At 36.3% G+C, this 14,022-nt stretch overlaps 1 protein-coding gene across 1 annotated transcript; it reads left to right on the top strand.

The window, feature by feature from the left end:
* The first annotated feature begins 11,741 nt into the window (after positions 1–11,741).
* Positions 11,742–13,434, top strand: LOC115677381 (NAC domain-containing protein 90-like). The gene is made up of 3 exons (XM_030600541.2): positions 11,742–11,976; positions 12,133–12,443; positions 13,006–13,434. Exons 1-3 carry the CDS (start codon positions 11,817–11,819, stop codon positions 13,255–13,257), a joined length of 723 nt encoding a protein of 240 aa, XP_030456401.1. The 5' UTR covers positions 11,742–11,816; the 3' UTR covers positions 13,258–13,434.
* Positions 13,435–14,022: the final 588 nt, after the last annotated feature.

Raw genomic sequence — 14,022 nt, 5'->3', positions numbered from 1 at the left:
ACAGCCTTCCAGAAGAGATTCTTCAGAGCATTCCCTTTGTGTAATTTTTTCCAATTAGCACATATATGTCTTGCACAATTTCGACTCTGTGCTTGTGGAGATAGCCATAGTCCCTACAACCAAAATCAACCACTGAAAAACAAATACGTCACAACAATGATTGTATCAGTGTAGTGTAATAGCCAATAAAGACAAATGTGATATATTACCTTTTGTTGATCACTGATAAAAGTTCAACCTTCGCCTATGTCCACATTCAAGTCAATAAATAACCGAGCGAGAAACCAAGTCCACGATGCCTCGGACTCAACTTCCACAACTGCCCAAGCTATTGAAAACATTTGATTGTTTCCATCTCGTCCAACGGCACATAACAACATGCCTTTCAATCATGTCTTAAGGAAGCACCGATCCAAGCCTCTAACACGCCTACATCCTGCTAAAAACCCCCTTTTCAACTCATCAAAGCCCATATAGAACCTCTCAAATACTTTGGTTGACCTTCATCTCAAATATTTCATTCTTGCTAACTCTCTTGAGCTCCTCCAAATAAGATCTTAGCATATCATATTGCTTCCCTATCGGTCCCCTTGTACAACTAAGAGCTCTCCATATGGTTCCATAACATTTTTTTTACTAAGGGTCAAGGCAAATCTTTCTCTTGCATATGTTTGCATTTCGGTAGCTGAATAAGTGAGTCTAGCTCTAACCTTAGGCATATACTCACGAGCAAGCCATGTAGAAGTAGCTTGCCTATTTGTAAGGCTTTTATTGTAGTTATGTGGATTTCCAACTCTCTTTATTACAAAAGTTTTCTCATCTTGAACCCAACTGCCATACAACCTCCAACCACGACCATTCCCACACTTTGCTTCCATTCTTTTCTTTTGATTCCTTTGCCAAAAAATGTCAAATCCATTAATTACCGCATATATTTGCACAACTATCTTGAACTATTCATGAGATTCAAACCTCATGCCTAGATTAAACACATTCTCGTTATGGTCACACATAGGATCATACCTGTTAACCATTCATCCAGTTGTGCTGCTAATTTCTTCAAAATTATCAATATCGGGACCACTTAGAGGTTCATCATCTGATATTACATCTTCATCTTCATCCCTACCTTCGTGTGGAACAACACCAACCTCCTCCTCCATTCTTATATCGATGGAACCTTCAGGTAAGTCTTCATCATCATCTTCCTCCTGAATTATTGCTTCCCTAAATTCTTTCCTCATCTCTCTTGTCTTGATCGCTTCGTCATCTAATATATTTAATTCATTATCACACAAGTCTAATGAACCATCGTCACTATCACTTTCATTCTGTGGAAAAACACACAAAGTCATACACTGGAAACTAAAAACAATATTTAAACGCAAAGGGCCAACAATTGAATGAACTCACCATTGTTTCTTATTCAACCTGCAACACTTCAATTTTCCACAAGCAAATCGATGGTAACCTAGAACCCAAACCGGCCCAATCCTATAAACAGAAATAGAATAAAAAATTGGACATTTGAAGTTCAATGTCGAACTCATCACACTAATCAAATACCTAGTAAGACAATAGCTTTAGTAATTGTACGACATAATAAGCAGTTATAACACACTTCATATTAGGAAGAAGAGTTTCACAAAACAACGGCTTATTGATAAAAAAAACTCTAAAGAAAAAATAAGTTCTAGTTCCCAATATCTAAACACTTGACAACCCATAACTAGAGAACACATTTGAAATACATAACCTTCTGAACTGATCCTTGTGTTCAATGCCTTCCGATAACTTAGGAGAAAGAAGAAGAAGAATACCTTCTCTATACTCAAAGTCTCTTTGAAAATGAATGCAGTAAGTCTATGACAAATAGGCTTCACATATCTCTATTTAACTACAAGATACACACACTTTCAATATCCCGCTTGAAGGCAGTCTTTTGCTTCCCACTTAGCTTCTGACATTACAAACAGCTTGTTAATTGATCCAATGGCCCTATCAATGGAACTAAAGCTACTTAATTATTTTTCGTATGAGAATCATCTCACCTCACTGGAGGGAAGACTTAAATTTAACGCTTCCTCCAAACACTCGAATGCAGCATCATTCTGAGAGATAAATCGACTGACTTCAGTTTTTGTGAGATAAATCACGTCTAGACAAACCATCAAGCACCTAGTGATCATAATTTAATATGTCCAAATACATAGGAGGATGAAGAAGAAGAAGAATACCTTCTGTTCAATGCCTTCAACGTTTTATCTGCTTTGACCCTTAAGCGAGATCCTTCGAGCGACTGAGCGCGAGTACGTGCGAGAGTAAGCGTCTCCATGTGAGAGGATGAGCGAACGAGTGCACGAGATCTTCACTCGCTCACTCTTCAGACGAATTGATGTCTCTAAGCGACCGAGAGCGCGCGAGATTTTGCTCGCTTGCTCTTTAGATGAATTGACATCTTTGAGCGACCGAGCACGTGCGAGATCTTCAAAATTCCAAACGGAAACAAGTCCCTAAACGGCCAAGCGTGAGAGTGAGTGTCTCCGTGTGAGAGGATGAGCGCGCGAGCGAGAACGCACGAGATCTTTGGATGAATCGAAGCTTCTCGCTCGCATATCAGATGAAGAAAGAAGAAAAAAAACCCTAAAAGAGAAAACCAAGTGTAGGAGATGAAAAAGAGATCACGGGTATATTTGTGCCTTTATTGCTGACGTGGATATTATTGCTGATGTGGAAATGCCACGTCGGATGACTGACGGTGAGAGTGGATGGAGAGTTAACGGGGGCAAAATTTGGGACACGAATGAAAGTTGGTGATTTTTTTTTAGACAAAATAAAGTTTGAGCCAGATTTGGGATTAGACCTAAAGTTTGTGCTTTTTTTTTTGGAATTGGGCCTATTTTCCTACCAAAACTTAAATTCAGGAAAATGAATTTTTCTTTGGAAAATCAGAAATCATTTAGAGGTCAACCTCTGAGCAAGCAAGCCACTAGAGATCATGACCTCCATGCCCGTTGCGAGGCGGTGGTAGCTCAACGGCAGCAACTTTAACGGATGTGGTGGCAATGAGCAAAGTCATGGGTATAGAGAGATAGATATTGGGGCTAGCGTTCGATTTTTCACATAATTGCAAAGATATTATTATAGGGAAAAGTACCAAAAAAGTCATAATCGTATTACATTGATACCAATTCAGTTATAAACCTTTCAATTGGACTGATTTAATCCCAAACATTTTCACATTGGTACCAATTGAGTCAATTCTGCTAATTTAGGCTGGAAATTGCTAACATGAACGCCAGCCATCCTACATGGCATGACTAGTACTAACATGGATATATTTTAAATTTATAATAGTTTTTTAATTTTTTTTAATTTTTTTCCTTTTCTAGGCCGGCACAAGCCATGGAAGAGAAATAAAGAAAAAAATTAAAAAAATTAAAGAAAATTATTTAAAAAATTATAAATTGGCCATGTTAAATGTAGAGGATCTACACTTCTTGCGGTATATACCTCCTTTCAATATCCATGTGTTTTCTATAAAATCCTTAACCATTACCAAGGCAAATCTCATATATTCATACTAAGCAACTTTTTTCAGGCCCGGACACGCAATGTTGACAGCGGATCGATGTAATATTTCCTCATCTTCCTAGTCTTTGCCACGTTAGGGAAGGATATTTTAATAAGCTTCGACTGCATCGAGATTCAAAGCGAAGAGTTGATGATTCAAAGACCACCTATGAATCTGGCCAAAAACGAAAAGGACTACCGATGAAGACAGACACATAAAACAAACGATTTTATGCAAGAAGATGGACAGCTCATTTTCACCACCTTTTGGCGTCGTGAGTCACGATTGATGCATGTTAATCGAACAACCATGGTTGATTACAAGACATGATGTGCTGGGTGATAATTTAGGAAAAAGTTTCTCCACCGTGGATGAACCTATCTTGCAAAGATAATTACGATGTAAATATTTTTAGAGTTCGTATCAGAGTAATACCTCTCGCTTTGTCCATCAGACTCAATCATGGGTTTGGTGGCCCATGGGCATGCGCAAGCCCAATCCTAGCTATAAGTGCCTAAAGGCATCTTTGGGCAAGCATAGATATGGCTATAATTGTAGGGTCCAGGCGGGCTAGGCTCTAGCCTAACATGTCCAGTCCACAAGTTTATTATATATTTTTACTTTCATGGGTAGGTCTAGTCTATTAGCCGTGGCTGGCCGAAGGCTGGACCTGAGCCTGCTCATCTATCAGTTTTTGTGTATATTTACTTGCAAACGAAAGTACTTACTTCTTGGAAAACCTGATTTATCTCCTAAAGTCATGCCAATTTTTCCATCCCACGGTTATCCTAAAAATGCTTTCCTCATTGGGACACGACATAAAAAATTTTTGGATCACAACTTAATATTGAGTTTTCAATAACTTCACGGATCTGTTTGGGGTACTGGCACGTGCAATTTAGACAAAGGGTATGGATACAATGAATAAAAACTTTCCATTGAGATAGCATGTATGGCATATGCGAGGAATGACAAAAGGCATTTAATTTAGTATTTTATTGTTCCTCATTAGCAAATATGAAAGAAAATTCTACAGAAGAGGCAAAGTAATTCCAATAAGTCGTGCGGGGATCGATTAAGATTCAAATGTCGGCAGGAGCCCCGGAAATAACAACTAGTTGGTCTTGATAATGACATGTTTCTTCATTAAAGAAATCAATTATTGACTCTATTTTTTATGTTATCCTATTTGTTGGCCAGAATATTTTATTTCTATTAGAAAACTAATTTCAACTGATCCCTAACCTTGGATTACTTCACAACCGTCTACACAAAAGAAAGTCATGACAAAATTAACTTCAATTTATACGGGAAAGAAAGAGAAATCTTTCAATTTGTTGGGCAAGAAATTGGAACCCGACTTTTCCAAGGGTTTTCATTAATAACCTCAACTTAGGTGGCGGCGGAGGCTCCAATGTTTTTGTCAAAGTTTCGTTGATGTCTTAATAAGTCGCAATCGCTGATTTGTTCTATCATAAATTTTCCATATTGCTCTTATTTTCATAAAACATGATTTGGATGAACCATTATTTTTTTGATAATATATATTATAAAGTTACGATATACCCACCTTACCCAAAAAAAAAAGTTACGATATACCCACCTTACCCAAAAAAAAAGTTACGATATACCCCAAAACTGAGCGGGATGTTGTTCAAAAAGCTGCTGCAACTATAAGGAGTTTGCAAACATATTATATAAGCATCAACAACTCTTTCACGGCTGCAATTGCCACGAGAGAATAATAAGATAAAAAGTTTGGACAGGAGTGATGTATCAAAATTTTAATGGACAATTCTACTACTCAGTTTGCTAAAAGGGGATAAATTTCCCTGCATGGGGATTTTCTTATATGATTAGTAAATTTGGATACTCGCTGGCAAATCGGTATAGCTGGCAACTTGTTGGTGAAGTATTCCTAGTTAATTTACTGGCATAGCTAGCAATTTACCAATGTTAAATGCAATAGTCAGTCATCAAATTTCTTTATAGATTTACAACTCAAGCGAAAACTTAGAGGTGAAATTAGTAACTTGCCGATGAATTTAACAACTTTAGCCTACAAAGTAGTAAAGTTGTTTCCAAGGTAAGAATTTACCCAACTTCAAGTGGAATGCAAGTCTTTTACTTTTACAACGTAAAACAGAACCTTGGCAGGGAAACTTTTTGTTCTAAACAAGGCTGAAATAGAAAAGCAGAAGAATTTCTACAGAGTTGACCGATAGAACCAAATTCTATAATCATCTGTGAATGGATGACATATATATTTGAAGTAAATTACTTAACCTAAACTTTGACATATGTCAATTATTCTTTGGCGAGCATATAAGTCTTTTCTTCTTCTTCTTTTTCCTTTAAGGAGTTCTAGGACATTGCCACTTTGTGAAAAATTTATTCGGCTTTCTCTCTGTCTAGTTTTATAATACCTAGGGGATGAAACCACAGCAAAAAATATCAAGAAGTTATAATTTTGGCTGGTTCTACGAAGTAATTCTGAATTATGAAAAAGAACATTGAAATTCACTAGAATTCTTTTGTTACGTGTCCACAAATTCCTATTTTTATAATACCTAGGGGATGCAAATGTTCTTACTCCCAAAACAAACAATATACGATGTTGAGAAGAGGATCCGTCAATTTCTATGGGCAGGTAATACAGCGAATCATGGATCGCACAATGTGGCATGGCAGGTAGTTTGCTCACCTAAAAGGAAAGGAGGATTAGGATTGCTCGATCTGAAATTATGGAACAAAGTATTGTTATGCCGCATACTGTGGAAGCTCATCAATCGTCCATCCTCTTCCCTTTGGAGTATATGGGTTCACAACACCAAATGCAGAGGCACTCCAATTATGCAGATCAACATTACGGGCAGTATGGCTTGGAGTTGGCGATGTCTCCTTAAAATACGACATGTTTTAACCTCGGTTATCCATAGCTCAAGGTACTTTTGCCGAGAAATTTATGATGAACTCAGACATGCGGGACCGGTTGTGGAGTGGTATGACCTAATTTGGACCAGCGGTATTAGCAAACACAATTTTATTGGCTAGCTCGTTTGCAGAAACAGACTACCGACGGCAGAAATCGTCGTCCAATGGAAGACCTCAATTGATATCCAGTATAACTTCTGTAGGGCCAGTATAGAAGACAGAACACATTTATTCTTCCAGTGTGAGTGGACAGGCAGCTTATGGCGCAGTATCCTTGCACAGCAGGGGATTAGGCGTCCTTTGGGAGGATGAAATGAGGAACTTCAATGGATGATTAGGGCAACAAAGGGCAAAGATTTGGCGGCTAGACTCCTTAAGATATCCTTTCTAGCAACCATTTATGGCATATGGATGGAGCGCAACCGAAAACGGTTTCAAAACAAGTCAACTGATATCCATATTGTTTTGGCCAACATGCGTAAAAATGTAAGAGGTAGAGCTTCACTCTACCAAAACATTAGACCTTCTCAGACAAATGTTGTATTGGCTACCATGTGGAAACTTCCTACCTCCATCTTCTCGAACTATTAGCACCATTTGTAATGCTGGGGGATATCCCTAAGCTACTATACTTCATTTGCTCTATAATACTGACATTTTATACCCAAAAAAAAATTCATATTTTTTCATTTCAATGAATGTTGGTAAGAGTAAAAAAACATTGGTAAAAGAAATAACAAGTGACAATTTTCTAGATAACCTGTTGAGATCTTACCAACACCTTTATAGAAAATCTAACTTCTTTATAGTTTACAAGTTACCACCATTTTTATTTGCATAACATACTAATGTTTCGAATTTTTCTAGCTCTTATATGAAATTACCAACCTAAATTAGAATATATTACCAACTTGTCAAATTTAATTAGCAACTAGTTTTGAATTATCAATTCTCATTTGAGTTATTTAACACGCTTAATTATTTTTCTTATTCATCAACTTTCATTTGCATTGCTTAACGAGCCCTTACATTTACTAACTCCTACCACCCAAATTAACGTAACTTATCAACTTTTCTTGGAGTAAATTACTACATAGTATTTGGTCAGTAACTCTCATTTGAGTTATTTATCGACATTTATTTGGGTTTTTTTATTTTCCAACTTTTATTATATATACAAACTTTTAATTACATTTTTCAACAACACCTTAAATTTGCCAACTTTTTCAAAATTATCAATATTAATTAGAGCCACTTATCAACTTTTGTCTGATCAAGTCACCAACTAGTTTTGGATTACCAAGTCTCAATCAAGTTACTTACTAAGCTTACTTGTTCTTTTAATTACCTACTTTTCTTAGTGTTTACAAATAAGTAATGGTAACTAACTCAGAACACAAAATTAGCTGGTAATGAAAACTCGATAATCACTCTAGATGAGCTTGGTGATTTCTAAAAAGAGTTGGTGAGTTTAAGTTAGTAAGTACGACAAATGAAAGTGGTAATTCAATAGAAACATTGGTAAGTTTCAAATAAAAGTTGTTTGTAATTAGCTCAAATCAAATTGATAAATTTCTAATAATGATGGGCAATTTTATACAACTGTTGGTAAATTTAAGGGGTTAGTAAGAAAGGTACATAACATTTTGTAAAAGATAAGGATATTTTTAGATAAAATAAACGTCAATAACTAACTAAGATAAGATGGAAATAAAAAACTAGTTGATAATCGCTATAGTTAACTATAGTAATTTATAATATTAGTTGGTAAATTTAACATGTTGGTAAGTACGGAAAATAAAAATGACAATTCAAAAAAATAGTTGATAAAATTATATAAATGAAATAAAAGAAACGTTTTGGTAAGTAACTCAAATGAGAGTTGATAAATAAAAACTACTTTATAACCTAATGCAAAAAAGTTGGTAACACAAATATAGGTCGGTAAATTCATATAAGAACGATAAATTTAAGACGTTTGTAAGAAAGAATGTTGGTAAACCAGAATAAAAGTCAATCAAAATAAGGAACCAAATAAATTATTTATAAATAACTCTAATGAGAATTGACGCCCCAAAGTAAGTTGGTACTTCAATGGGAAAAAAGGTGGTAAGTCACTGAAATTGACGTAGGCCACGGTCGACTACTCGAACAATAGGATCAAGAGAGTGATTAGCACACACGGAAACTTCGTCGCAAAATCGAGCAGAAATTTCAGTTCTGCGCTAGTTTGGGAAAATGGGCATGACTCTGTCGAATCAAATCAGAATGACCTGATTCCAAATCCAAAAGAATAAGGACTCCTGGATCTACAACTTTCGTGTTTTGAGCTATCTCAAATAAGTACTGTGGAGTTGTCGAATTCAGAAGGAAATGGACGGTCGTGACTGGTCAGAATGCAGGAAACGAAAGGAACTTCGAGGATGTTCTTCTAGGCCTCAAAGGAAGTTGAAAGGGCATCAATTCTTCTAGATTGATGGCTGCAATTCTTCAAGGATGCAGACTTGAAAAGCTCCGACTCTTCAAGGATGGAGTGAAAACTCTTCTAGGTTTTCAAGGGGTTTGAACTCTTCGAGATTCAAGGGAATTGCACTAGGCAAATTTCATTAATCAAAATTAGTCTGTCCTTTTTTTTACATGGACTTGAGGCCCTTTTATACAAAAACAGAAGAAGAGCAAAAGACTAAACCTAGAAACCATAAGCTATTAAAGTACATAGAAATTAGAAGCACTTAGAAACTAGGAACTACTATTAAATGTATAATATTTCCAATGCTAGTGGCCGTCTCGAGGAGTCTTGATGCAATGCAAGCTTCGATACATGGAAAATGACAAAGTCAGTGGTTGTCTGGAGGAGTTTTGATGCAAGTTTCGATGCATGGAAAATAACAAAGTCAAAGATGAGGCTTTTCTCTTATCGATCTTATCGGTAAAACTCTTGTCAATAAAATGACAAAGTCAAAGATGAGGCTTTTCTCTTATCGATCTTATCGGTAAGACTCTTGTCGATTTGTTTATCTTGAATACGAGCCGATCTTCTTGGCTGAACGAGTTGATCTTGAAGCCGGGCTGCATCAGAAATAAAGATCAATAAATTCATATGAGAGTTAGTAAAATTGAAAAGTGGGTAAGAAAGACAAATAAAAGTCAGTATAAAGAAAAGTTAGTAATTTGCAAACTATATAAAAGGTGTTTGTAATTTCATTAAAGTTTTTGTAAATTACCGACAAGTCACTGAAAAAAATCAAGTGATCGATAATTTTTTTTACCAACAGTTTACTAAGTTAACGTACGAACTCTTTTAAAAATCTACAATTACGGGAAAGAAAATTCTTTTTTCTTTGAAATGAAAAACTAGGACGGTCCACTCCTCAAAATTTATTTTTTGTAACCTAAAACCCACACAAGTCTAAAAAAAAATAGAAAAAATGTGGTCCTAATTGAATAGATCACATAGGATAGCATGAAGAATCTTCTTACAAGATGCTCTGTTTGTTTTGCATAAAATAAATTATTTAAAAAATATTTTCCTAAAAATAATCGTTTATATTGTTTACAAAAATGAATGAACGAAAAGTATTGTCATCATCCACAAAAATATTTAGATATAAATAGTTATCGATAATGAAAATATTTTTCATTGATTAATTATCTCAAGCGATTATTTTTAGGAAAATATTTTTTTAGGTCATCCATTTTTCGTGAAACAAACAAAATCTTAAAATTGAGTATGTTGTTGAAATAGTTTCAAATGATCTAAAGAAGAAGAAAAAATCTTTGACCTAAATATTCTTCCAGATACGGTGCTAATTTAATATTGCCATACAATTGAGTCTGTCGATGAAATAGTTTAAAATGATCAAAAGAAGAAAAAAAACTTTGACCAAAAAATTCTTTCAGATTCAGTGCTAATTTAATATTGCCAAGTTAAATAAAAGCCCCCAGGCGCAAAGACTGGCTGACAAAATCTAATTGAAGTGCTCTTTTAACGCTACTTCTATCTCTATCCTCCAGCCAAAACCGCTTATAATATAGCGACTGGTCACATCTTAGCCTTTTTCGAAGATCATAGGATATAGTTTTTACGAGTGGGAACATGTAAATAGATGAGCCGACCACAGAAACTGACAAAATGTACTGAGATTACTGCACGGAAAATTAGGGTTTAGAAGCTAGCTGGCGGAACAGTGCAGACGTGATCGGAGACGAAGAATATTACCGTGGTCTTTCTCTGTCTTGCTGTCTATTAGTTGCTCTTTTTCTTTGCCGTGTGAGTGTTTCTGATAAAAAAAGACTACGTGATGTGCGAAGGAGGAGATATAATATGCTGACCGACATTGGAAAGTACCCTTAATTGACATTTCTAGATGATCAGGTAGAAATCATCAGGTATTGGACATGTTGAGTTTTGAGTCTCTTCCTATGGAATGTCGGTGGTGATCCCATTTCAATCTTGATTCGCAGTTTGATTAGGGCCTCTCTAAGCAAAATGCCATCTATTTACTTTTGTGAAGAAGTTTTCGACATGAGTACTCTCAATTTGTTTTGTGAAATAATCCCCGGTTAAAAAATATTTTCCTCATTTTCCTTGGCATTTCATTCTCTTAGAAAATAAGACGGCGGAAAGTTTTTTCATAATCAACTTTGTATTAAATTCAAAATGACTTGCTCTTTAGAAAGCCAGAAATCATTTTGCAGAATACAACTTAACCTCCCCAACCCTAGACCTTAACATCTAGACCTGGATCCCCAGGGCTTTACTCGAGGTCAGTTTTTCCAAAAATTTGTTTCAGAGTTTTCTATAACAAAGATTAGAATGTAAGTTCTATCTCATCTACAAAAGACAACCAAATACAACAAACTTAAGCATTTATTTCAAGATAATTTTCTTTGACAATATTTTTCGGTAAAAGTTCATTTTCTATAAAACAGAAGGAGACGAAATCTGGCTAACAACTACAAAAGCTCATATGAATAATATTTTAAAGGTTCCATACACGCGTTTATTACCGAATAAAGCACCTCTCGAATATAAAAAGGTGAAAAACTAAAAAAGAAAGTCACTTAAGGGACCTTAATAGACTAGAAGGAAATGTACTTAATATTTTTTTTATCGATCCTCCTTAATGACTCATTGCACACGTCAATTTTTTTTCCTCTTTTAGGGACCAAGTGCTCCACTTCTATAAATAGGCCCAGTCCAGATCTATTATGTTCTAGAAAACACAAGCTACCAATTCTGTTGTCAAGTAAAATACATACAAGCACACCCCCACTTCAGAAACCTAGGATTTAGTAAAAGAGAAATATGATAAAGGATTATCCGACAGGCTTCAGGTTCCATCCAACCGAGGAAGAGATCATCTCTTTCTATTTGCGCAACCAGCTCGAGGGCTCGCTACAAGACCGGCTCCGCCGGATCATTCCAGTCCTTGACATTTACGCCACCGAGCCATGGAATCTCCCTGGTAAAAGAACAAGAAATCATGCATGCATTTCTTTGTTTCTCGATGTTTCTCGTTCATTGTCACTGAAGTGGAATCGCGGGTTCTGATGGATGTGCAAACTTGCCGCGAATTGTCCGTTAAGTTTTTGCTTTCTCTTGTGGTGTTTTGTTGCTGCAGAACTTTCTGGAGAGCTGTGCCGAGAAGAAAAAGAGCAGTGGTTCTTCTTCGCTCCGATGCAGGAGAGAGAAGCCAGAGGAGGGAGACCGAGCAGAAGCACGGCGGTGGGTTACTGGAAGGCGACCGGATCGCCTGGTTACGTCTACTCGTCGGACAACAAAGTGATTGGGATGAAGAAGTCCATGGTCTTCTACGTGGGAAAAGCTCCAACAGGAACAAAAACCAAATGGAAATTGAACGAGTACAGAGTCACAGAAACAATCTCACCTCCCAATTCCAATTTTGCAAGTTCTAGTATGCCCAAGTTTAGGGTAAGCGCGTGCTTGACCTAATTGAATTTGCTCTTCATATTTGTTCATCGCATGATCAGTCTTGAACTTTGGTGAGCGATATCAGGCGGTGGAAATCATTATTTACCCAAGCATTTTTTACTTGATCGATTAATGACTTTATATATTTTTGACATAAAAAAGTAAACTGTAAAGTGTAAACATCCATACACTCATCTCTTCTTTTAGCCAGTGCAATTGAACTTTGGACTTTATTAGATGAGTCACATTTTTCTTCATCCTTGGTTGGAGGAACCAGTATTCTGGCCAGTAAGCTACACTCATGGACGTCACTAGATTTATTCATAATTAAGTTTGCAGGCGAGTGATGTTCGTATTTATAACCCGCATATTAGAGGTTTGATAGGACAAGCTTTCGAACTATAGCCCTTATTAAGAATTAGCGCCAGTAAATTAAAAAGATGAGGCAATTAGCTTAGCTTGCCAGTGCTATGTACTAGTGTATCAGAAAACATTCATCTTATCATTTTTCCTTGGGGTGCAACAAATTTGTTTATATGTTTTTCCCCTTGCAACATTGTAGTTGAGGCATGAATGTGCGTTGTGCCGAGTATACATTGTGTCCGGGAGCTCTCGAGCATTTGATCGTCGGCCACTGAAGTTGGTGGCTGGAGAAACAACACCAGGTGGACATGGTGGTGGCACCAGTGGCGGATCGGCATTCTCATCATGGCCAGAGATAGAAAGTAATGCTGGAATTTCCAGTGACAGAGAGAGAACAAGCATGGTAATAGAAGAACCTATATGGGAATGGGAACAACTCAATTGGTTTTAGCACAGTCCTTAGAAAAAAATCCATTTTTTGTATGGATCTCATCCATGGAAACAATAAAACTCCCGATGGAAAAAGGGTAATGTCCTCAAATTATGTGCTTATACAAGAGAATAATAAAACATCTTGATCAAGATCCAGTATGTCTACTTTCGATTTTATGAGCCTTTTTCTTTTAGATTTTGCTGTACTGCTAAGTGTTCTTATATTTCGACAAAAAAAAAAGGTGTTCTTATATAGGTAATATGCTCCCTATATATAGAATTGTTTGTTCAGCTCCTGCATGCAATTGCAAAAAAGTTAAGACATCGAAAATTCAAACAAGTAATAAAGCAAAAACCAACAACGTACTTAGGTAATTTGACAATTTAACTATCCCTGGGCAAAGGAGTTGTTTCACTATGTGATCATGAAAAATTACAGGTGAGAATCAAGAACAAACCCTCACCATCCGAAACCCTAATTACAGTAGTCGCATAAGAACACATATGAAGAGACGAGATGTCTCCTAGGGATTCTACGGGACAAGAAAATCCTAAACACTCACCAAACAGGAATTACCTTTCCATTTTTCTCTCCTTTTTCTATCTCAAAGACTTGCATGCATCTTCCTTTGTTGAATTCCTTCCATTGCAGAGACAATTTACAAGTTACTATAGAGTACTGTAGCGGGTACTACTGAAATGCATAATACTATAGTATATCACATAGCTTACCATTCATTTAATGGTGATCTGAAAATAAACAGGTGTACATAGATAAAAGCTT

The sequence above is a fragment of the Syzygium oleosum genome, unplaced genomic scaffold, assembly GCF_021117445.2.
Source record: "Syzygium oleosum isolate NSW1041296 unplaced genomic scaffold, Sole_v2.1 Sole_v2.07, whole genome shotgun sequence".
Taxonomy (NCBI): domain Eukaryota; kingdom Viridiplantae; phylum Streptophyta; class Magnoliopsida; order Myrtales; family Myrtaceae; genus Syzygium; species Syzygium oleosum.
The sequence above is the reverse complement of the archived record's forward strand: the minus strand, read 5'-3'. Positions and strand labels throughout refer to the sequence as shown.

What these genes read in the sequence shown, in the direction of transcription:
- LOC115677381 (XM_030600541.2), top strand. Translation starts at nt 11,817, where the DNA reads ATGATAAAGGATTATCCGACAGGCTTCAGGTTCCATCCAACCGAGGAA. An exon ending in CGAGCCATGGAATCTCCCTG is followed by an intron (nt 11,977 to 12,132) that starts GTAAAAGAACAA and finishes TTGTTGCTGCAG; the next exon opens with AACTTTCTGGAGAGCTGTGC. An exon ending in CTAGTATGCCCAAGTTTAGG is followed by an intron (nt 12,444 to 13,005) that starts GTAAGCGCGTGC and finishes GCAACATTGTAG; the next exon opens with TTGAGGCATGAATGTGCGTT.